The sequence below is a fragment of the Theobroma cacao genome, chromosome 10 (assembly GCF_000208745.1).
Source record: "Theobroma cacao cultivar B97-61/B2 chromosome 10, Criollo_cocoa_genome_V2, whole genome shotgun sequence".
In the NCBI taxonomy this organism is placed as follows: Eukaryota; Viridiplantae; Streptophyta; class Magnoliopsida; order Malvales; family Malvaceae; genus Theobroma; species Theobroma cacao.
Genome location: NC_030859.1, coordinates 4,712,235 through 4,737,028, shown reverse-complemented (window position 1 = coordinate 4,737,028; position 24,794 = coordinate 4,712,235). Strand labels below are relative to the sequence as shown.

At 32.8% G+C, this 24,794-nt stretch overlaps 1 protein-coding gene across 2 annotated transcripts; it reads left to right on the top strand.

Annotated features, from left to right (window-relative positions):
- Nucleotides 606-20,169, top strand: LOC18586487 (exocyst complex component SEC8). Of its 2 annotated transcripts, XM_007009911.2 has the most exons (27): nucleotides 606-795; nucleotides 1,323-1,450; nucleotides 2,094-2,306; nucleotides 4,759-4,932; nucleotides 5,098-5,202; nucleotides 6,999-7,108; nucleotides 7,590-7,769; nucleotides 8,482-8,647; nucleotides 8,739-8,845; nucleotides 9,206-9,513; nucleotides 9,616-9,773; nucleotides 9,936-10,051; nucleotides 11,858-11,928; nucleotides 12,782-12,912; nucleotides 13,018-13,067; nucleotides 13,800-13,900; nucleotides 14,555-14,667; nucleotides 14,957-15,064; nucleotides 15,976-16,173; nucleotides 16,398-16,483; nucleotides 17,081-17,264; nucleotides 17,383-17,460; nucleotides 17,982-18,083; nucleotides 18,204-18,278; nucleotides 19,318-19,413; nucleotides 19,503-19,552; nucleotides 19,638-20,169. In XM_007009911.2, the coding sequence occupies exons 2-27, from the start codon at nucleotides 1,409-1,411 to the stop codon at nucleotides 19,723-19,725; spliced, it is 3,210 nt and encodes a 1,069-aa protein (XP_007009973.2). In that variant the 5' UTR covers nucleotides 606-795; nucleotides 1,323-1,408; the 3' UTR covers nucleotides 19,726-20,169. The 2 variants fall into 2 exon arrangements, with proteins under 2 accessions (XP_007009973.2, XP_007009974.2); XM_007009912.2 differs by lacking the exons at nucleotides 606-795; nucleotides 1,323-1,450; nucleotides 2,094-2,306; nucleotides 4,759-4,932; nucleotides 5,098-5,202 and adding an exon at nucleotides 5,243-6,868.

The window sequence follows — 24,794 nt, the reverse complement described above, 5'->3', positions numbered from 1 at the left end:
CTATTAATGAAAAATGTGTTTGGATCTAAATACAAATTACATATTTTAAGAAAAAAAATTATCCTTTTATGTTTAGTAAAATACATAAAATTTATTTTATACAGAATATTTATATATATTCTAAGAAGTTATATTTTAATTTTTTGGCTTACTTTTTATCAAATATAGTTTCAATTTTTACTATTTAGAATGTTCGTTTTCTTTTGAGACAAAGCAATTAAACTTTTTTTAATTGAAAGTACAAGTCAACATTTTAAAGATTGTACTTTTTTTTCCTTTGAAATGTCTAAACTGGATTCTTTTAAAATTAATATTCACAAAATTATATTGGAGAATGATTTAATCTTAAACACTAATTGCACATATTATCATTACTTAATAACTTGGGCTAGATGTCATATTCATAATGAGGACTTAAAAAATAAGATTTTTAATTTCTAAGCCCGTTCTTTTCATAAAATAATAAATAAATAATTCAACTGGACAAGCGTTGAAAAATTAATTAAATCTAATAAACAATACATAATCCCATTTGGCACTTAAGATTAACAGTTGTATCCTTCTCATTTTCTAACCTTTTAAGACCGTGTGATTCCGTTTTAAAATAAAAATAAAAATCAATATTGGGCAGCTCGTAATATCGCTCTGCTTCGTGTTTCTTCTTCCTCTTTTTTCTTCTATTCCAAGATTTTGACATTTCCTCTTTTTCTTCTTCTGCCATTGAAGAGATCTGAGTTTCACGCGAGCTCGGCGTCTCAAAAGCGCCACACGCTTTTCAGCAGCGTTTTACAATAGGTATCTGAAAGGACGAATGAAGCTCACTTTATCTATTTTTTTGTTCTTCACCGATTCACAGTTCCAATTCACTTCTTGTTCTTGTTCGTTTTGATTAGAGACGATGTCATTTTGGCGTTACAGGATTTTATTTAATTCTGAAAATGCTATGATCTGTTTTTAATCCTTTGAATCGCAAAATTTTCCGTGTTGAACATTTCACTATCTTCTAACATTTATTTTTTTGAATATTTTAACTAAATTTTTGCATTGCTTGATATTCGTCTATTTTAGTGCTTAACGTGCTGGATCTGAAGGTGTTTCTCTCGATTTTTAGCTTTTTGTGTTTCATTGCTTGTTGTTTGGTTACTGAGAAAACAATGGAAAATTGAAGGGAAAAGAAATTATTAATTTTATACTTTTTTTTGTGTTATTCGTTTTTGTTATTGGTATAAGACATTCAGCTCAACTTTGCTAGTTTCTAGTACTGAGCTCTAACTTAGCTAGTAATATAAAAAATATTTATTTTTCGTATCTGCTTTTTTCAGGTGGGTTTAAACGCTTTGTTGTGATGAGGTGAGTTTGTACTGTTTTTCGAATTATATAGCGTCGGAGAAGTGAAAGAGTCTTCGAGATGGGGATTTTGGATGGATTTCCCATTCCTCCGGATAAAGAGGTAAGTTCGATTCACTCTTCTTCTGGTCCTAAGATTTTAGGCTCTGCATGTTTGTTGCTTTCGCTACTATGTTTTTGCTATTTGCTTTTTGCTTCATCAAAAATTACTAAAAAGCAAACAAAATGGTAAAAAGCAATACTGTAATTGATTAATAATGATTTATATCACTAAAATGTAGCACCGATTTTGACAGTTATTTTTATATGAAAGAAAAAATCATTTGTTTTGTTTTTTGGGAAAGATTTAATGTAATTTTTAATTATTCAAAAAATTTCTTTTTTTCTATCCATTATCCAAACACTTGTCTATTTATTTATTTTTGCTTCTAGAAGTGAAAAGCAAGTAGTAAAAGCAACAACCAAATGATGTTGTAATTTATTGAAAGTTTTGGCAATCATCTCAAGACTGGTGAAGTTGGAACAGTATTTTGATTATTACTCTGTTTTAGAATAGGATACTTGACTTGGATGGTGTTATTCTATTGATTTCTGGGCACCTTGGTTTGCTGTTATGAAGCACCCATTGATGGTGAACAATTTGATACTTAAATTGTGGGAAGAAAAAACTCTGCATTCTTAGGTGAACTTACTTGTTTAGGATTTTTCTCATGTTTCTTCTTCTCTTTGCTTACGATTAAATGCAGTATTTAAGGGATGAGCTTTCAAGAATAGATGAGAGTTGGGCGGCTGCACGTTTTGATTCACTACCTCATGTTGTCCGTATCCTGACATCAAAAGATCGTGATGGTGAGGTCCAGATTTTAAAGGACCAAAGTGATGTTGTTGAGGATGTTGTAGATGAAGTTGTGCATGCTTATCACAGTGGCTTCAACAAAGCAATTCAAAATTATTCTCAGGTTCTATAATAGCTTCTTCCAAGCTAAATTTTGGTATACTGTGCTTCTCAAGTTTCTGTTTTCTTTGTGTTTTAGTATGAAGGTGATAATAAATTGCTTGTTTTTGTGTTTGTTTCGGTTAAATTGCAAATTAATTTGTTTCAAAAGTGATTTTTGGTGGTTACTTTGTTATGCATATGTATCCTGTGCTCATATTTTTTTCCATAATTTCTGGTAATGTTGCATCCTCACTTGGATAGCGAATATGGAATGTTGTTTTCTGTAGCTTCAGATAAAAAAATCATGTGATTTTGATTCTAAATTGTGTTTTAAATTACATATAAGTGAAAAAACTTGTCATTAATTACCAAAATTATATGTTAAAATTGCCACTATCACTAATTCATCATTTTTTGGTAAATCATGATTTCTTTTAAGGATAAATATTAAGCTTCATCAGGAAGAGGACTTTGTCCCATTGTAATGCTTCCGATCATTTATGAATAAGTGGATGTGGTGATGCTGCAAATATCGGCAAGCCAGCCTCGTAGAAGACTGAGTGACCCTTCTACTGTTATTTACCATCAGAAAGTTTCCATTTGAGAATTATTGTTATGTTTCTTCTTTTGCTAAGAAGGAAGTTTGAATAAAGATTACCCTTGGAAGGGGTTCCCACAAGCATGCTCTCTCAAAAAGTTTTGGGATGCATTTTATATGTAATGGTGTCTAATATTGTGATGTGAGGAGAGTTTGTTTTTGATGCAATATGTGTTGTAGCGTGCAGAATTCATCTTTCTGGACTTATTCTCCATGGATTTCTGGATACAAAAATTAGGTTGATTATTGCCTTTTGTTCTTGGGTTGCTATCTTAGGATTTTAAGCAGGTCACATGATGCACAATTGGTAGGTGCATTTATTTGTTGCTATATGGTCAAAAAGCTTGGGGTGTTAGTGATGGGTTTTGACTGGAGAGTAATGATGGCAATCATTTGAGGTCATGTCTTTGCACTGTTGGCTGTGACTGCTGGTCAAGTTTCTTTGGATTGTTCAATGGAATATGTATTTGCCTCCCAAGTGCTTTTCTTTAACATTGGAATTTGCTTAACATACTTATACTGGAAAATGTTGTCGTGAAAGCCTATAATTCTTGATTTCTTAATTGGTGCTGTAAGCATAACGGCCTTGCATGAGATGATCGACCTTTTAGTCTACTTTCAGGTTCATGGAGAATATTAGTGTTTGATTTTCAACTAGATTGATAAGTACAGTAGCTGTGATATTGACATGGTTGTGGGTTCAAGGTTGGTACTCTACAAACAGATCTTTCATTGTGTCATGATTTCTGGTTCAAGAGGAATGGTTGCTGAGTTATTAAGGGATAGGCTCAAGCATATGACTCAGAGATTCTTGTATTAGTTAAAATTATCTTGTCTTGTTTTTCAAATATTGATGGAATTCTGTGTCTTTTACTGATATTAGCCTTTAGTTAATTGCATGTGAACCATATTATCTTATCTTAATTGTTTTAATGAAAACAATACTATTTACAATTTATTCTAATGCTATAAAATTTTATTAAAATCATTAACTCTAAATTTCATTATTTAAATTTGTCACTTCTACTAATGTTGTTTTTAGTCTAACAGGATAAGAACTCTATTATACATAAAACTATTTTAATAGTACTAAGAAAATAGCTTATTTGACAATTAAAAGTAATAGGGTAACACGGTCTTTACAAAAGTTTTACACCCCTCAATCCAGAGTTATATATAGTAGAGATAGATATGTTTCAAGTGCGATTAAACTAAGAGAGATATTTCTTTTGTGGTTTCTCTTTGTAGTTCCTTGTACTTGAGTCCTGTGATTCTGCTGATACTCAAAAGAGAAATGTTACAATTCTTCATTCTCCCTCTTGGAGTATTTTTAAGGGGGCAATTAATATGCCCCCTTAAAAGGTAGGAAGTTCAAAGATGTGCTAAATATATGAGGAGTGCTATTCTATTTTGGATTTGAAATTAAGATGACGTGGAGAAGTAAAATTATATTTGACTTTTAAATCAAGACACTCATTTTGGACATCTGATATAGAAATATAAACTATGCTCCATTGATTTGAGTATTTCAATCTCTAATTATGTTTTTGATCATCAATCCTGTTTTTGTGAGCCCTCTATCAATCTGATGTCCACTGGACACTCATCGTAATGAATCACATTACATGATGAATAATTGACTGATAAGAGTTTGAGGGTATGAATAATTGATACTATTTATATGTCTAAACAAATAGATCATGCAAAATAAATAAATAAATTTGCAATCAAAACCAATTATTTCTGGTATTGTAACTTCATAAGGTGCCATCTGTTTATGCCCTTTTCTCTTTTTCATTTCCTTCTTTTTTGGTGAAATGAGAAGAGAAGAGTGAGCTTTTGCATTTCTTGTTACTAACTGTTCATTCCTCTTCAGATCTTGCGGTTATTCAGTGAATCTACTGAAAGTATTGGTGTCTTAAAGGTCGATTTGGCTGAGGCAAAGAAACGTCTTGGTGCTCGCAATAAACAATTGCATCAGTTGTGGTATCGATCCGTTACACTGCGTCACATAATCTCCTTGTTAGATCAGATTGAGGGCATAGCTAAGGTTTGTCCATCATTATTTTTAATATTCAAATGATATTTTATTAGTATTTACATGCTTCTTCTTCATTAGGATTTGGCATTTCACTCCCATCCATGCCTTCGTATGTTCCTACAATAAACCCAGTAAATCTGATGAATCACCTAGTTTGTTTGTGATGTGTATCAGGTTCCTGCTCGTATTGAGAAGCTCATTTCTGAAAAACAATTTTATGCTGCAGCTCAATTGCATGTTCAGTCATCATTGATGCTTGAGCGAGAAGGCCTCCAAATGGTAATATATAAAATGTTGCTAGCAGTGTATCCTTTTTTATTCTTTGCTTTATTTAGTTGAAACTTTAGTTCAACTTATGTTGCTGCCAATTCTTGGATTAGATGCACACTGGCTTAAAATGTTATCACAATTGTTGAACTTGTTGTTTCAACTTCTCTCACATTTTTTTCTTTTAGATTAACTTGTTGCTTGACATAAATAGATCAGGTGTCCATCTTAAAGTTGTTAGGCCTTACATATTAAATGGCCATGTTTATCTCAGAATTATGGCTAAGGCCTAGTGTAAGGCTTTGTTAAATATCTGGCAAAAATGCACAAAAGAACCTTATTATTTTGACCTAGTTTCAAATTGAATCCTATGGTTTAGAGAGTGAAGACATAACCTCTAAATTAAATCTGTTAAACAGTTTTAACCTTCGGTTAACTAGACGGTTAAGTGGCAATTGGACTGCAAATGCTGCTCGAACGAGATGCTATCATGATGTTCTCTCTTTGCTCTTTCTTATCATTGTCAACCCTCTTCTTTTGTTTCTTTATTTGTGGCATAACATTGATAGACTATACACAATGATTACAACAAAACCAAATCTGACCATTCAAATGTCTAAAACTATGTTCAACATGCAAAATAATCAACAGGTACATAAATAAGTTAAAAAGAGAGGTCAGGTCAATTAAAAGCTCCAAGCCTAGTCTATGTTTGTAATTGCAATTTTATTAATCCAAATGGAATTGGAACAAGTGTTGTCTTCATATGTTCTTATAACAGAGGTTTTACAATAGCATATAGTCTATCTAGCTGCAAAAAGAAAAACTTAAGCATGAAAGCCGGAAATGGAAAATCTATTCAAACACAGCAGTGTATTGCTTTTAAGTACAGTGATTTATTGACACTATGCTTATAACCTGTGAGTGGAGCACTTAGATGTATAGCTTGTGATTGTTTGATTTTCATTTGGGTTACTGCATTTGAGATTCAAATTTGGCTACAGCCAGATTTTGGGTTCTATATTATGTGCTAAACATGGTGTTTTGGGAAGAGAGGCAGAGTGATGGGGAGATAAAGAGTAAACAAAGGGAAAGGAAAAGAGGCCATAAAAGGAGGAAAGAAATAGGACAGATTTGGGATAGCATGTACTCTTTGTGCATGCTAACTGATATAGTTATTAGAAACTTAAATCATTGTTTAACTGACCTAATTTTGACGTTAACATTGCAACTCTGTTAACTAGAAGTTTTAATTTGAAATTGGTTCCAAGCTGAGGTATTTCCATGTGCTTTTACTTGAATGGAGTCGTGATGCCATTCTTTGTCGACCTAAGTTTTTGTGTAAATTAATTGTCTAGGTGTTTTCTTCAGAATTGAAGAGGCATCCAGTAAATATTTGGAACTATTCTCTTTCAGCTTGACGCTTTTAGACTAATTGGTTGGTTAATAAATACATTTATATTGAACTTAAACAAGTGCCATTTAACCTTTTCTACCATTTTCATCACAGTTATTAATGTTACTTCAAATTAGAAGCAAATAAATTGAAATGTGCAGAGAAAATGCTTCTCAAAACCCAACCAAGTGGCTACTATCTCAAGATTGCTGCAATTCTTCTTGATCTAACTATTTCATGTTGAACACCTTTTTGGTTGGAGCAAACCTCCATCTTCTACAGGTTTAAAGAAATCTTATGCTTACAAATAGTTCAGCTTTTCTACATCTGCTTCGCTTGGTGAAATTGAAACTATAGAGAGAGCTTTTAGATATTCTGCCTGCATTAAAGCATTTTAACTTATATAATCTAGGTTGGTGCTCTCCAAGATGTTCGATCTGAACTGACTAAGTTGCGAGGTGTTCTGTTCTATAAAGTTTTGGAGGATTTGCATGCACATCTTTATAATAAGGGTGAATACAGGTATTTTCCTATCTATTTAGGGCTTAACTTTCAATTCTGAGCTTTTAGGTCGCATTTTATTGATTTCTTTATGTTGCAATGCAGACCTGTTAGTGTCTGGAAGTACATCTCCTACAATTATTACACTACAATTAACCAATTACAATCATGAAATTGTGTAAGGTCCACCAAAATTATATGGAGTCCACACTTATAAGTGGTAGACCCTACATGATTCTTTGTTGTGATTGGATGATTGCAGGATTGTAGTAAAAAGAATTGCAAGTGAAATGCTCCCTAGTGTCTGACATACTATGCCATTTTCCATTTTTATTCTTTTTGTGAGTCATTGTCTCATCTACTTATAGCGAATTGCAAAAGAAAGAGATTCTTATCTGATTCTATATGGTTTCCACATTTTATTTATGTCCATACAAAGCATTTTCTGGAAAGCTTTCCCCATTACAGAACTTTTGGTCATTAAGCTGATTAAATTTTGCAGCTCAGTTGCTTCAAGCATGAATGGAAAGGATGATGAAGTGCCAACAACCACAGCTGTTGCATTTACAGCAAATACTTCACAGCCTGTGTCTCGAAGAACCAGGTCAGTGAAAGGTGATAGTCAGTTTGGCAGTCAGGGGCTTGTAGATGGACCATACAGGCCAGGTTCCATTGATGGAGGGTAAGTCTAGATGGTTCATTTGTTTTTTTCATTCCTGGCTTTTACTTGTCTTACAATGTAAAGATCAAATTACTTTGTGATTGTTTGATTTGGTTGTCTGTTGCACATTCCGCTTGAAGCATTTTATGGTTTTGAACATCACATAATGTGTGCTTTAACAGTTATGATGGTATTATCTGCATTACTTTAAGCATGAATCAATCATTAATATACTGGAATTCTTCCCTTGGAATCATTTTTTCCTCTTTTCATGATATTACAGCTGAATATTAATGGATTTCTTTTTTAAAGTATAGGACAAGAAGCCTTCATCACTGTTTTAGTTAGTTGAGTTTTTTGAGTCTCTACCATACATGGAGGAATGATTTGGGTGCCAAATTTTTTCTTGAATCATAAATTCATGCAATTTATGGCAATCTCAAATGTTGATTAAGCTTTTTCTTCTAGTTAGTGTTCATTTCTGAACCTGTAATCTATTTTAAAATCTCTTTCTGGATCCTGTCACTTACATTTGCTCCATCATTATCGGTATTTTCTTGTTGGTTTTCAAGTTTTCATTTTGCACAAATCATCAGAAGCCTATACTGCTTGGTTTTATAGATACGCAGAAAGTCATTAGGATTCTTTTTTTTAGTTATTATTTTCTATTCTAAATATTATATTTTATACTTCGTTTGATTGTCTGAATTTGTATCTCACTTCTTTTTACCAGTTCATCATATGATGGCCATGATGAGGATGGTTCTTTGGAGCCACATGACGATAATACCTTGGATGGACATGCAGTACGGCTTAATGGTGGTGATGGGAAGGATGTCAAAGTCATATCCCGTCAAATCCCATTGTGGCTTTTGAATTCCACTCCTGATGAATTTGTTGTATGAATACTTTTTATCACATCTCACATCGACTTCATTAAGTTTTCTAACCTTTTGCACTAAAGCACTGTTTTTCATTCGGGTGATTTAGGAAACAATTAAAAAGAGTGATGCTCCACTTCATGTGAAGTATTTGCGGACTATGGTGGAGTGCCTCTGCTTACTTCACAAAGTGGCTGCAGCTGGTGCTGTAATAAGGTTGGTTGCCTTGCTCATATAGTAGCATGTTTAATAGAACTTATTTTCTTTCCTTGGTGGTTTTAGATAGATTCTGAAAATGGTTCTGTATAACTCTAATTTGCCTTAAAATTTTCTTTATCTTTTCATCTGCTGATGATTTTTGTAAGATGGTTTCTAATGAGATATGAACTTGAAATAAGTGTGGATTTAAATTATGTGATGAACATGGTGAAAAATAGTCTTGAGCTGTTTTTTTTCCCTCCTTTAACGACTGCTAGTACTTAACAAACTAATGACATGATAACTTTAAATACTCATGTATTTTTTTTAAATCCTAATATTTTTACAAATTGTTACTTGCCAAAATCTATGTAACAGCCAGCGATTGCGACCCACAATTCATGAGATCATCACAACCAAGATTAAAGCCCATGCAGAATCCATTAATTCTTCAAGGTCTGGAATTGACAAGGCCACTCAAACTGGTACCACCAGTCTCCTCTTTATGAAGGGACAGTTAGAAAGGTACCAGTTACCAAAACAGAAGCGTCAGAATGGGATGTCATTGGCAGGGACTCTGTTGGCAGTGAGCCCTGTCTCGCCTGTGATGGCTCCTACAGGAAAAGCACAGGCTGCTACAAAAGAGCTTCTTGATTCAATTTTGGATGCCGTTGTTCGGATATTTGGTGAGACATCTACTTTTTTTCTTTTATTACTCTTAGTTCCTTTCTGTTTTATTACTCTTAAATTAAAACTTGAAACTAAATTTCTCATCTGTAATTGATCAGAGAATCATGTTGTTGTTGGAGAGCTTATTGAGTCGAAATCTTCCCTACAAGGTGACCTAAACACACCAAAGTCACTGTCAACAGATGTAAACCTCGATTCTGAAGCATCTCAAATTACTGGAGGCTACAGTATTGGGTTTTCCTTGACAGTTTTACAGGTCATCTCTGTTTACTAGTGCTTTTATACTTGATTCACTGAGTATCAAAATTCTTTCAATATTGACTCAGAGTTTTGTTTGGGCAAAGGTTTTGGCCCAATAACTTCTTCCCTACTTTTTCTTTCTTTAATTTAAAATTTTTTCTTGAATTATCTGCTGCAGAGTGAATGCCAACAACTCATATGTGAGATTCTTCGAGCAACTCCTGAGGCTGCATCGGCTGATGCTGCTGTACAAACTGCCAGGCTTGCAAGCAAGGTTCCTACAAATGAAAAGAGGCAAGTAATTGTACTCTCTTGTGATATTACTTGTAGGAAGAAAAAGTTAGGATTTTATAATAGCTTCCAGTGGTCTTTTCTAATTTGCTTAACATATATCTATGTTTGAGTTACCTTTTCTTTTTTTTTTGTTGGGGTTGCGGGAGGGGTGGGTAAGAGGGTTGCTTCCATATATATCTCTTATATTTAGGATGGGGTGGGAAAGAATGACTGCTTCAACAATATTTAGTAGATTACTGAAACTAAGGCCTATTTATAATCTTGGCATGATGTTGATTGTAAAGAGAAAGATTATGAAAGTTGATAATGTTCGTGGTTGAAGGAATTCAGAATTGTCATTAAGTTTTGGATTTTACACATTAGAGATTTGAGGTGACATAATGATGGCAGTGAAGTGTGGTAGCATAAAATATGGACATGGTTGTAAATGCGGATGTAGTGTTCGGCCACCTGAACTGACAATTCTTTCCTCCCTTTTTATCGAGCCACTTGATATGATTTGTGGTTTTGCTTCTTCTCTTGAAAATTGTCTTCGTTTATCTTAAACCAAAATCCAACTGGAATTTAGTTTTCATTATCTTGGATTGATTATTTTAATAAATAATGAATCTCTTTAAATATAAAAAAAGTAATGGACCTCTTTACATCCCTCTTATGAGTTAGTAAGAATAGCCGTTTGATAGACATAAAATTTCCACAACACAATTCTCTTTGTTTATTTAATCATAATTAACTCATTGCTAATGTGCAATGAATTAGGAGGACATAAATTGTAATTCACTCCCTAAAGTTAGTGTTTACCTTTCAGTTTGTGTGTAAATTATTATTAATTATCAAAAGAAAAGGCATGTGATAGTATCCCACAACGTCAAAGTGTGTTGTGTATGTGTAAATTGTTGAGTAATAATCAGAATATAAAAATGAAGTTAATACTATTCCATATCAGCTGTGATGATTTAAGAGAGTATGTAAGTAGCTATTTACTCCTCAATGTATTGCTTATGGTGTAAGTATGCTTTGCATTATCTCTGCTTTCTTCCCCTTCCCCGTGTCTGAATTATTGATTGACAATAAAAAAAAAAAAAACTATTCACCAACAGGGAGTCATCACTTCCAAAATAAAAGATAAAGCGGCTGAAAAGCTGGCATCTTCATGTAGCTTGGGTGCCGTCCTTTTATTGTTACTGACCTACCATTTTTAGGATTCATAGTTCAGCCTATGACCTTTGGTTGTTGTAATCATTTGTCCTTGTTGTGAGTGGTGGATCAACAGAATTGCAATGATAGCTATTCTGAAATACTATTTTCACCAGAATTGCAGGAATGAATAAATAAGAAAATTGAAAATGGTTTGCATCTCTTCTATTTTTTGTTTTATATAGGCTACAGATATGGTATTATTTCATTAAGTGTTTTATCCCACGTCAGTTAAGTTTTAAGTTGCTGTGCTTTACATTCAAGTTGGGTCTCTCCACCTATAGCCAATAGGTTTTAGGTTGGATGCTCAACATAATATTAGAGCCTAAGTTTGTTATGGTTTTCATTGTTGTCATTGTCTGATCCCCCTTATGTTTTTTGTCCATGTGCTGTTTGTTAGTATTGGTTTACACATGAGGGGGAGGATTAACTGGTTTTGAGTTTGCTGTGGCTGTATATTCAAGTTGCCTTCTCCCCTATCTGATGCTTAACATTATGTACTTTGCCAGCACTTTTTTGGTTTTGTCATTATAACTGATAATTTGCCTATTAAATTCTCTTTGCATGAAATTTGTTGGACAAGCATGAAAGTTGTAGTGTTGGTTATAGGGATGCGTCAGAAGATGGCCTCACTTTTGCGTTCCGTTTCACAGATGCTACCGTATCGGTTCCTAACCAGGGTATGCTAAAGTTGAATTATTGCTAACTTATTGAATGTTATTAGTTGTTTTTGCCATGATTTATCTAAAGTTATTAAGTGATTTGATATATATATATATATATGCATTATGTGCTCTCCTCAGTGAAAGAATTTTAGTTTGATAGTTTGGTGGAGTTCCCTTATTGTGATTATTAGTATGAATCAACCAAGGAGGGCTTGATGTTTGTCCAATTAAGTAAAATCAATGCTGATGAGCTTGACTCTTTGAGTTTAAATCCTTAGAGTAACACTTGTAGCAAATATGTGGTATTATAGGATGATGGTTCACCTCCTCTTGGGCATTTCCTTAAAGGAAAATACAAATGGTAAAAGAAACATAAATGAATGAACTATAAATCTCATATCCAAAAGATATGAGGTAGAAGCTTGCTGTTCTTCACTGTAAACATTGTAGAATTATAGTCTTGCTTATATTCAGCTGACGGTATGTATGGTGGTGAAACTTCTTAATTTGAAGTATTGTTTGTTGAGCTAGCAGGGGAAGCATGATGAGATTTCAATTAGCTTTTAAACGTAAAAATGCACAGTTTTGACTCATTCAAGGGATGTCATTTATAAAACCGAATGGCTTGATTCAGCAGGCAGTCGGAGTAGGTGACTTTTTGTTGTGCTAATTTAAGAGATGTTCTCTCTTTCTCTCCCTTTTTTCTTTGCATCAGCCATTCATGATTTCTTTTCTAATTTTGTGGTGATTGGAAACTTGTCTTGACTTGTTGAGCTGCAATCTTTATAGGTATAACTTTTTCGCATGTTCAATTTGTTGATCATCTCCTCATCAACATTTATTGTTGTATATCTGATCTTCTATATAGGGGTTGATCTCATTCGCCAAGGATGGAGTAGGAGGGGTCCCAATGTCTTGCAAGAAGGTTATGGCTCTGCAGCTGTCTTGCCTGAGCAAGGCATTTATCTAGCAGCATCTGTATACCGACCTGTTCTTGAGGTTTGAGACCATGAGAATCAGTAACCATGTTTTCAAACATATTTCTTGTTACATGTTCGTAGATTGTTCAGTAAATGGCCTTTTTTAATCTGATGTTTTTTGCAGTTTACAGATAGAGTTGCTTCAATGCTGCCGAGAAAGTATTCCCAGCTTGGGTAGGTCTCCTTTCCAAGCTTGTATGCGGTACAAAGAAGTCTCACTTGTGTGAATCATATGCTAAGTATTTAGGGATAGCATTAGGCAAAGCACACAAGTAGTTCTCATTTCTCGCCCTGTGCTCTTCTTTTTGTCAATCTCACCTGGCTACATTGAAATGTTTGGGCTTGAAGTGAGACGTGAAATGGGAAAATGTTTACAACCCTTAACTTTCTAGCTGTATTATCACACTGATTTGATTATTAAGTTTCCATGAGTTTCCAAATGCTTTCAACCATGTTCCTTGTTCTGGCATCTTCAAACATTTTTGATGTTAATGCTTTTAATAGGAGTTTTTTAATCCCTCATACAGATGAGGGTTTTCCAAATTTTTCTTTCTAGGAGTTATTTATTGCATTTTTCATTATTTCTTGTTTGATGGAGGTGAACTTGCTGGAAGAATTTGCTCTCTTAGTGGTTATATTTCATTTTATGGTATTTATTTCTTTTTTGAAGGTGACTATCATTCATGGTGATCTTGATCTGTGTGCTTTGCTAATCATAAATGTGGACAATGTAGTTAGTATCTTTCTTGTTTTAAGAATATTTGAAGCTGTGGATAAGATGGAATTTTTGTTCATGTCATCAAATGTAGGTGAAATTTGCAAAAATATGTGGTCAAACTCGTTTTGCAAGTGGGCTGTATCTTTGACATCAATGTTCTTTTGTTTCCTTAATTTCTATAATTGCAGGAATGATGGATTGCTAGCCTTTGTGGAGAATTTTGTGAAGGACCACCTTTTGCCAACCATGTTTGTTGACTACCGGAAAGGCGTACAACAAGCTATATCAAGCAAGTTTTACAACCACGAGTCCCACAATTCGTTATTCATCATTTTTTCCATGGCTCACATTAATAGTTTTTAACTGTCAACTTGTTAGATTCAAAACTATGTCTATAAAATAATTCATCTCACCTTTATATTAATCATATACTATTGGTATTTTCATTTATTCAACATCTTAAGATGGCTATCACAAGAAAGACAAAGAGGGGTCTGATCTCGTTTGAGGGATTTTAAGCTAGGTTTGTTTCACCAGTGTTGGTGACTTAGTACATTAAATAGGTGATAGGCACAATATTAATGAGAAAACAAAATATATTCAAATAAACATGCATGAGATGCTTGTTTAAATAAAGTAGCAATGTAAACAATGGAGTCCTCATTACTAATTTACATGGAGTGGATGAAAGATAATTTACATGTCTATCTTTCTGAATGATGTAAATGTAGGAATTTCATTTTAGAAAGCAGAGAACAATGGAAGAAATTTCTATGAGAACCCTGCTGCAAGAAACTGGGGGTGGGTTTGTCTTGGGATAAGCAGAGTTCAAAAATGGTCAAACCTCAGTTACATATATATATGTATATATATGATGGTCCAGCTTTTGATTTCATCTTTATTTCTCCTTTAAAACTCTTAACCTGAAAATGTTTTCATGCAGGTCCTGCTGCATTTCGGCCACGGGCACATACTAGTGTTTCATATGCTTTATCAATTGAGAAGGGTCGACCTATCTTGCAGGGGCTTCTGGCTATTGATTTCTTAGCAAAAGAGGCAAGTTGATCTTATTGTTCTTATTTCCTCAAGAAACTACTTTTTTCTGTTCCTTGTCAATCTCATATATTTTCCCGTACAAGTTTCTGAGCCATCTACCCTCAATCTCGTAATGTTATGTTCATTATTTTGCAATAATAGATCTATTAGCTTTTTCTCTTTTTTTAATTCAGTAAAAAATTATTTAGCATTTTCCTTTGTTTGTCTTGAACATTTTCCATTAAAGTTTCTAAACCATCTACTTTACAGCTGTTTTTTTTCCTAATAATAAATTTTAATTCAACTCCAGCTGCTCGGTTGGGCTCAAGCAATGCCTAAATTTTCTGCTGACCTTGTGAAGTATGTTCAAACTTTCCTCGAGCGAACCTATGAAAGATGTCGAACTTCATACATGGAGGTATGGATTCTTCGGTGTACATGTTCTTCCTTATGAAAAGCAAACTATTGTTTGCATTTACAAGATTTTTATTTGTTGTTGGTTTTTGCTTATGCTGACCAAGTTCTAATTGGTTTAGTCGTTTCTAATTTTTTCAGTTTTTTGCCATTTTGGTAACATGTGAAATTAGGAAGAAAGAAAATTTTATATAAGGATGTTTACACATCTTCACCTGACTAATTAGTGTTCTAGATATTGTTGATAGATAGGTTGTTTGTAATTGTACAAGGACATTAGCCTTGGGTGGAGGCAAGGGGGAAATTTCTGCTTTTTGCTTCATTCTATTTGTTGGTTAAGATGGACCCAAATTATTGGATAATATATTTTTCAGTGCCTAGGTGGAATTTCATTTATTTGGCATATATAATTGTCAAACAAGGGTTAAGATTTATAAATTTGGCTGTCTTCTGTAGGGGCAATGAAAACAAAGATGTGATGTGAATATAACAGCTCATAGTCGTACCAGATCTTTTAGTGTGTAAGTAAGAATGGAAATAGGCTAACAGTGTAGAAACAAAAGCAAAAAATTGGCCTAATTTTTGATAGTGATAATGTTTGCAATTGTGATAAAAGTTTCCAGAAGGATAATTACCAAAAAATGCCCCTAAAGATCTGAAAAGATCAAACTAAAAGGAGACTGTAAAGAATGTCTGTTCTTGTCAAAATTGATAAAACTGGGAAGCATTGTGTGCATGTTTTTTTAATAGAATTATTTGATGTGAGAAAATTTAAATTAGTTCTTGATCTGCCATCAATGTTACTGAGAATATAATTGAGAAGTGGTCTCTAATCTAGTCAGTTTCTTATGTACCTGCTACTATGTGTATGGTAATCATTGTTTTCCATTCATCAACATTTTGCTAATATTTCAGGCAGTTCTTGAGAAGCAGAGTTATATGCTCATCGGAAGGCATGATATTGAGAAATTGATGCGACTTGATCCAGCTAGTGCGTGTTTACCAAATGCACTTGGTCAGTCAAATGTGAGAAATATTGCTTCTGATGCGGAAAGTATTGAGGTTGAATCAGAACTAAGTGAACTTCTCTTAAATTTGCGTCCTATTAAGCAGGTACTTATATGCCTGGTCATGACTTCTGCCACACTGTCTTAAAATTATTTTTAGTAAAATTTTAGCTGTCGGCTATTTACTGTACCAGAAAATTGAATTTATTATGCTTTTGAGCTTGACTTGCTAGTGAAACTTAGGTTCCATCTTTCATATCAATTGATGTTTTCTAGTGAAAATATCAGTTGAAGGTATTCTTTGCTTCTCTTACCACATCTCTTCCGCAGGAGAATCTAATTCGTGATGACAATAAACTTGTTTTGCTGGCATCCCTGAGTGATTCATTGGAATATCTTGCAGACTCAATTGAAAGGCAAGTTCTTCATTTGGCTTGAGTTGGTACTTGGATATAATGTGGAATGTTTTTGAAGCCACAATGCTCTTTAAAGAGTAGTTTAAGAGGACATAGTGTTATTAGTATACATGAGGTGTGAGATCTATTCCCATTTCCCTGTATTCTAGAACATGCATCTCAATGTTTATCTACATGTACCAATGAGTTACAATACCTTATAAGTTACGCAAATAGCATGTGTTATTCTCTTATATGTGATTCAATTACATATTTTTGGATCCAGGTAAAAATTGGTGATTAAAGGAGTCATGATATGGCATTAACATTTGTAACCTAAAATTGTATATGCAACTAAATGGGGCTTTGCATCTAAGAAAAATAAATGTTATTGCTTTGATATATCTATATTTTTTTTCTCTTCTTTCCTTCTTTTTCTCTTTTCCTGCCATGCATAGAATGAAGAATGGTATATAATTTTTCCCGTTTATGTTCTTAATGGAGCATATCCTTTGCAAGTATGATGTCATGATAGACAATTGATGCTTTTGAGAACTTCCTATTCATAAAAATTTCTGCTGTTTCTTAAATTTTACGCATATCTAATGCAACATGTAGACTTGTACAAGCAACCCCACAAACATCAAATCATGTGGAGAGTGGCAAGCCTAGCCATACACGAACAAGCAGTTCACCTGCTAGGGATCTGGCATCGTTTGCAGATGAGTACCGAAAACTAGCAATTGATTGCTTAAAAGTTTTACGTGTGGAGATGCAGTTGGAGACAATTTTCCACATGCAGGTTTGTCAGAGTACCATTTTTTTTTTTGAAAAATGTCAAAATAGCAATATTCAGAAACATTTGAAGAAGGACTGTGGTCAAAGCACCTGTAACTAACCTAGAATTGTGCCTCAAACAGGAAATGACAAATAGGGAATACCTGGAAAACCAAGATGCAGAAGAGCCTGATGACTTTGTTATTTCACTTACTGCACAGGTCACTTTCTGCAACTCTTGTTAATATCTCATTTGTGGTATTTTTTGCCCTGCTTTATGGATAACTATTTCAGTTTTAAACTTCCAATGGATATGTCCATCATCCATGCTCCTTTAAGTTAGAATTAAGTTCTAATTTACTTGATGGGCAATAACCTGCATGGGAGAAAGGTAGAGTTTGGCCACCGGCTTAATATGAAGGGTTCTTAATGTTATTGGCTGTTTTATGTTTGGATTATATTTGGCCATCTTGGGTTTGTCAATGTCTTCACTTTTGCATTTTCCTATTTCAATTTTCTGGTAGTGAAGAAAATAGATAATGAAAACATTTTGGGCATTATTTTGCTGTTACTTTTTTTAATATATAAAATATTGATCAGATTGCTTGGAAAATTTTGATGCCATATTAATTCTTCTAATTAGTATTCCCAATTTCAGAGGGCCAGCTGCTTGATTTTCCTTTAATGAATATTATAATGCTACCATCATTTAAATTTTCATTTTTGTTTTTTGTATGCATAGATAACACGCAGGGATGAGGAAATGGCACCTTTTGTTGCGGGAGTGAAGCGGAATTACATATTTGGTGGAATATGTAGTATTGCTACAAATGCATCCATTAAGGTTGGAGTTCATTTAATGTTAACATAGATTCTGTTTGCTCATTATTCAGTTTAGTTTCAATTTAGCGTAGAGTAGTACCTACTTTATTCCTCTTACTGATGGGAGAATACATCTGATTAGGCTTTGGCTGACATGGAATCAATCAACCTGTTTGGAGTTCAGCAGATATGTCGGAATTCAATTGCTCTAGAACAGGTTAGTATGTCTTTTTATTTTGAGATGGGGTGGGGTGGTGGAATGGCAGTTTTATTTTTATCTCTGAAGGTGGTCAAAATAAAGCGACAATATTCCCATTTTTTCTCTAGGAACTAGGAATATTATTTGCCATTTTATGCAGTTCGATGATGTCTGTTGTGTCAATTGATTGCTTTTATGTAGAGGAGGATTGTCTTTTGTTTTTTGAGTCAACTCTCAAGTTTTCTTTGTATGAAGATTACAAACTTTTGAGTATTGCCCTTATATTCAAACTCAGTCTTGTTAAGTTAATGGTGAAACCTATGTTACTTGACTTAGGAGTGAGTCAGACATGGGTATTTGTGAGACACAAGTTTGGTCAATTTGTTTTTAAGTTTTTCCTTATATTTGGAAGCTTGGACCCCATACCATGTCCACTTTGAGGTGTAGGATATGTCTCTGACATGAGTACTTTTGGAAAAATGAAGAGCCAGAGCAACACAGGGTGAAACAATATCTCTGTAGCCAGCGTCAATTGATTGGAATCAATCTTTAATAACTGCAAAGAGGCAATTTTTATTGCTTGAAATAATAGTTCAAAATGTTTTCTATATTTTGAGATTTGTCTTGCTGTTTGATGATCTATTTCCTTCTAAAGTATAATAGAAATCATAGTGGTGCTCTTACGTGGTTGGATGTCTGAGGCAATCACATCTCCCTATGCCAAGAGTTGCATGCTCGGACTTTCACTTCTTTACTCTCTCTCCCCTGTTTTTTCTTGTTTTTTACCTTTAGTTTTCTCATCACACAAGGGTGATCGGTTCTTATGAAAAAGGATATAGGTCATGCTAGGGTCAATTGTGCAATGCTATCCTTGCCTATAATTAGCCTTGCTTGGATTTGGCTTTGTTGTTACCATTTTTGGCCAAGAGTTGATCAAAAAATGAAGTTCAAGCTTTTATTCCATTCCAAGTTGTCCAAATGGTTCGAGTGTATCCTGCTGATTTCAGTTTTGCATGTACAAAACAATCCTGATTTACAATCTCTATTGGCATTACAGGCCCTTGCAGCTATCCCATCAATTGACAGTGAAGCTGTACGGCAGAGATTAGATCATGTCCGAACCTATTATGAACTGTTGAATATGCCATTTGAGGCAAGCTATCTGAACTCATAGTCCCTTTTCGTGATTTACAGATAAACTTTTTTGTTGTGACAATTGATTTGTACTTTTCTTTATTTCAGGCCTTGCTTGCCTTCATTACAGAGCATGAGCACTTGTTTACAGCTGCAGAGTTAGTAGCATTGACTAATTTCTCCTAATTGGACCAAAATATTTTCATATTACTTTAGTGACGAATTATGCTGTTGTTTTGACAGGTATGCTAATCTTCTAAAAGTCCAGGTGCCTGGAAGGGAGATACCTCCTGATGCACAAGATCGAGTATCAGAGATTTTATCCCTTTAGCACTCCAAAGTGACTCGATTTGGTTAGCGGCCAAAATCATATGATTTGTGCTTTCACAGATAATTACTCATCTCCTAGTTGTTAGAGCATGGTGCGTAAGCCTTTTCCGTGGAAGTTATTGTTCAACATGTGCCTAGTAGTGGTAAATTTTTGTCAAATATCAGAGATTAGAGGTTTGTTCTATTGCATTTGTAATTATAGTTTATCCTATGTAGTATCAATTTTGTGAGTTGTGTTTCTTTGTGGGCCCTTTTAGGAGTTTTTGCTTAGTGTTGGTAATGGCAGATTAAAAGTACAAATATAATGTTTCTTATGCCAAGTACATGCTGGTTATTTTGGACATCGGACGTTGTATCTATCAACCTCCATAGCAAGTCCGAGTTCAATAAGAAACTTAAATGTTAATGAGAAGTAGGAATAACTGATGAGAACTGATGATTAACTGAAGTGTTTCTTTATCCGTTAGGCTGTTTTTGGTTCTTATTAATTCTGACTGTTATGACTTATGATTAACTAGGATTAATTCTAATCACTAGAATCTTTGAACTAATGTGTTGAATTTTTTAAACTAGAAATGTTTAGTTCCTATAACTTCATTGCAAATCAATGTGTTATTTCTCTAGCAAGATGATAATTAGTGTATGATTCTGAACTTGCTCGGCCCTTACCAGGCTGAACTCTTAGCTTCACAATTAACTTAAGCGCACATTATATTCATATACTAGAAGTAATCCCGTACGTTGCACACGGCTCGCCCAACTTATCCCCCAAGATGCGGCTCATTCATCAAAGACATCACAACTCTCTCCCTGAGGGTCCACTTGGCCAAATTTGAGTCTTATTGGAAGCCTCGTTCAAGCTTCAAAACCACTTCCTAAAGCCTCCACATGGATAAGTGTGGAAGTTCCATTGAAGCTTCCTTCTATATAGTATAGATAGTTGGAGTATATTACACTGCTTGACTCAATTGCTAGACAAAATTTTTAAACTTATATATGTTGTCACTTCAATAAATTATCGGAATTATATAGTTTTGAAACAAATGTTAAAAATAACTGAAAATAAAAATTGAATAAGATAACTGATAAAAATATTTTTAATTACCGGTTGAAAATATTTTGCACCAAATATATATATATATATATATATATATATGTACATGTATATATTATCTCGTGACCAATATATAAGGTCTAAGTTCGGCTATCACATACGTTCTTTTTCCACATTGCTTCTTCTAATTTTGATTTATTTTAATTTGTTCTAATGATCCAAGCATGAGTTAGAACTTAGAGAAGTCTCAGGTACATCTAAAGATAACTAATATTCGTGGTAAACCACAATTCAAAGTGAAGATACGTTAAAAGATGAAAATTGGTGAAAAAAAGATTGAAAGACAGGCGAGGAGAGTGAGGGAGAGAGTTAAATTTAAAATATTTTTATGTGTATTTTTAATATAAATTAAATTAATACATTAAAATTAATTCATAAAAAAATAAACTTAAAATTAAAATCATGTTTAGAACAATTAATAAATATCAGTAAGTATTACAATAATTATAAAAAGTTTTTTAAAAAATAATATATAAAAGTAAAATTTATTATTTATAATTGAATTCGAATAATAAGTAGTTTAAAATCACTACTTGAACCTCATTTGAATCTTTAATAGAAGTATTTTATTATCTAAATCTTACCTGAATTTGCTTATAAGATCTCTTAATTTTATTTAATCGAATTAAATAATATAAAATACTCAATTACAAATGTCATTGGCACCCCTAGTTTTATAACCAAAGATGTCTTCTTTAGTAATAAATTTTAGTCTTTCACTTGAAAGTTGAGAGTTTCGAGTCCAAGTATCAAGTTTTAATTATTGGATTTAGGTGTCGATTTTTTTTTTTAATGCTGTTTTTAAAGTTTTAAAACATGAGTCCTTCTATATTCACCATAAATTGCGAGATAGCTTTGCTTGATTCGGGGGTAAGAAAATAAGAACCTGGGTTTTAAACTCAACCAAAAAGAGTAAAAGGCATTCCATCATTCCCACAAGAAAAAGCTTCGAATCAAGCCAGAAAGAAGTCAAATCCGCTTCACTATAAAGCTTCAGCGAGACCCCTTGTGGTCTTGTCCCTCAATATGAGGCCAAATAAAAAAAAAAAAAAAGGCAGCAGAATGCCTAGATCTTTGTCGTTGCTCAGTCAACTCCTAGGCCAGAAAATTTCCAGTTGTAATACTGAATATGAAATTGAAATCAACATATAACAGTCTAATACAGTCAACATTACACCAAAGTTATTTGACCCTTATCTCCCATTATCATGTGCCACTTCCATAGGTCAAATTGTCCACATTTTCCATCCACTAGTCATTACTTACACACTTATTAGGGGCAGTAAGATATACTAAGAAATGTAATTTTATAGTTATACCGTTACTTATTTTGAAAGAAAATAAAAACTATACCAACTAGCCAGCTCTTTTCGATAATTTTACGTTCTTTTAAAATAAATGAATTCGAATACGATATTTTATATATGTTTTGTTTTAACTTGTTAAATTAAAATCGTATTTTAAATTTAATGTTATATTTTTTACAATGTTGCAATGAATCAATTGACATTAGGCAGGTGTGGGAATCAAGCTGGATCCAATGTCACAAGAAAAAGTTTACTTTATGAATTTTGAACCAAGTAGAAGTAATAAAAGGTCTTTTTTGTAGGTGTTCCTTTTGAGGGATAACCTTTTGTTTTTTTACACAGAGCTCAAGCTTTATTTAATTATTCCTCTCTTCAATTAAATACTAGGAACAAACGTGAATTATAGTGGTTTATTGAATTTAATATTTGGGTAAAGAGATAACACCATTGCTTTGGGCTAATTTAATACGATTTTCAAAGCATGCTACCACGTTCTTCTTTCCTCATTCTAAAGTATTTGAAATCCACCTGTCCAACTCCTACTAGCATACATACTTCCAAAATCCCAAAGTAAGTGAATGCAATTAAATTTAGAAAACCCTAGCCTTTCATAACAAAGTGTGCCAAAAACCACCTAATATATTTTTAGGTTTACAGCCTAGATTACTAGGTAGGTAATGTCTACTTGTATTTATTTAATACAATACCTAACTCTGTTTATGTTTCAATATAGCCATTAGATTAAAAAAAAAAGAAGAATTATGCATTTCCTGATTTTGTATATATCAATCAAAGTAAAGCATCTATGTCATAATGTATTATATTTTATCTATATTATATATAAATGTGACTTAATGGATGGAAAACTATTATGAAGATTATATTACCTTTTTGGTTTTCTTTTGGTCAAATTTCATTTATATCATTATTATTATTATTATTAACTAATTGTTAGTCTTTGTTCATAAACTAATTTTTTAATGAAGTCGTAAATATAAAAAAATTGGTAGAAAATTTGGATATAAAATAATTAGGTTAACAAAGTAAAAAACCAAAAAAACAAGTAATTAGTATATGAGCATATGGTTTGCTAGTTAATGCATGATTCTCCTACTTAAAGAATAAGATTTGAATATCTTTTCTTTCAATTAAAAAGCAAAACAAATAATTAATTAAAAAATTTTATTTAAAAGAGTTATAGAGTTCATCCTTGATACATAGATTACTTATTTTGCGAAATTCACTTGTAAAATATATACTTTTCATTAATGTAAATACAATAAAGTAAAATAATTCATGTGCAAATTGTGCACCTAGAAACCAATAAAGTAAAACGCTAGATATTACATACTACATGGGATTATCATTAAAATTTTTAAAGGTCCAAGCATTACTTTGTTGACTAAATTATGCTTTTGAAGTAAAATTATAATTTAAATATAATTGTTGACATAATGTTTTAAAAAGTTCATCAATTATTTTAAAAAATTGTAAAATTTTTTTATTTATTATTGTGTTCAATTAAATTTTTATATTTTCATCTTAAGTCAAATAAATTTTTATAACTAACAGTTGATTAACTATCATTAATCAAAATATTATTTGTCATTTTATATCTACATGTCGTTAGTTTAAAACTTGAAAATATTACGCGATTATGTTATTATGTCACATTAGTATCTATCATGACACATCAACACTACATAACATAAAATGATAAATGGAGTTTTGACTAACAATAGTTAATCAATTATTAATTATGAGAACCTATTTGATTTAAAATAAAAATATAAAAATTTAATTAAATAAAATAAAAAATTTATTTAAAATTTTTAAATAATTCAGATATTTTTGTTAGATTGCAACCCTGACATGCATCCAATTTTGATAAGATTGAAAATTTTCCATATTATATTGTAGTTGGTTGGGCATGCTGCTCAAAAGTAGACAAATGACATGAATATCTGGACTTGATAGATCAAACTGATGATGCTCACAATTTTTAATTTTCATGCCCCACTTTCCACAACATATTCACAATCAACATTCCAATTTGTTGTGCCACAAACCCAAAAATTAATAAAATAATACATCATTTTTATTATCTAAAACAGCAAAAAGTTGTAAATACTTTATTTTACGCTTTATATGCTTCTACTCTTAACCTTCCTGCCTCCTGGAAATCACTAAACCTCAAACTTCAAAGACGCCCCAATAAACTCTTTAAAAAAATTATCTTCCCTGTTTTGCCCTTTTACATGAAAAAGAGAAAAGAAATTTTGTTTTCTTCTCTCTTTTTTTCTTTTGCAGTGACATGTTGGAATCCCAGCCGTTGATAGATTGCAAAGAAATCAGAGCCTTTCATTAGTTTGGTCTCACATGGAAGCATGTGCTAGCAAGTACTACCAAAGGAGTGTTTTGGACTTACGTTGAAACAGCCAATGCAAAACCCTCATTGTAAGTCAACTACACAGTCCTTTGGTAGATAGGGATATATTATTATTATTATTTCATTATCATTTTGCACCGGTGATTTGCTTGCAGAGAAACAATTCAGTGTATCCATTTTCATCACAAAAGCATAGGTATTTTTCACTATCCAAATATTTCACTTTTCTTTTTGCCAAAAAATTTAAAATTAGATAGCTT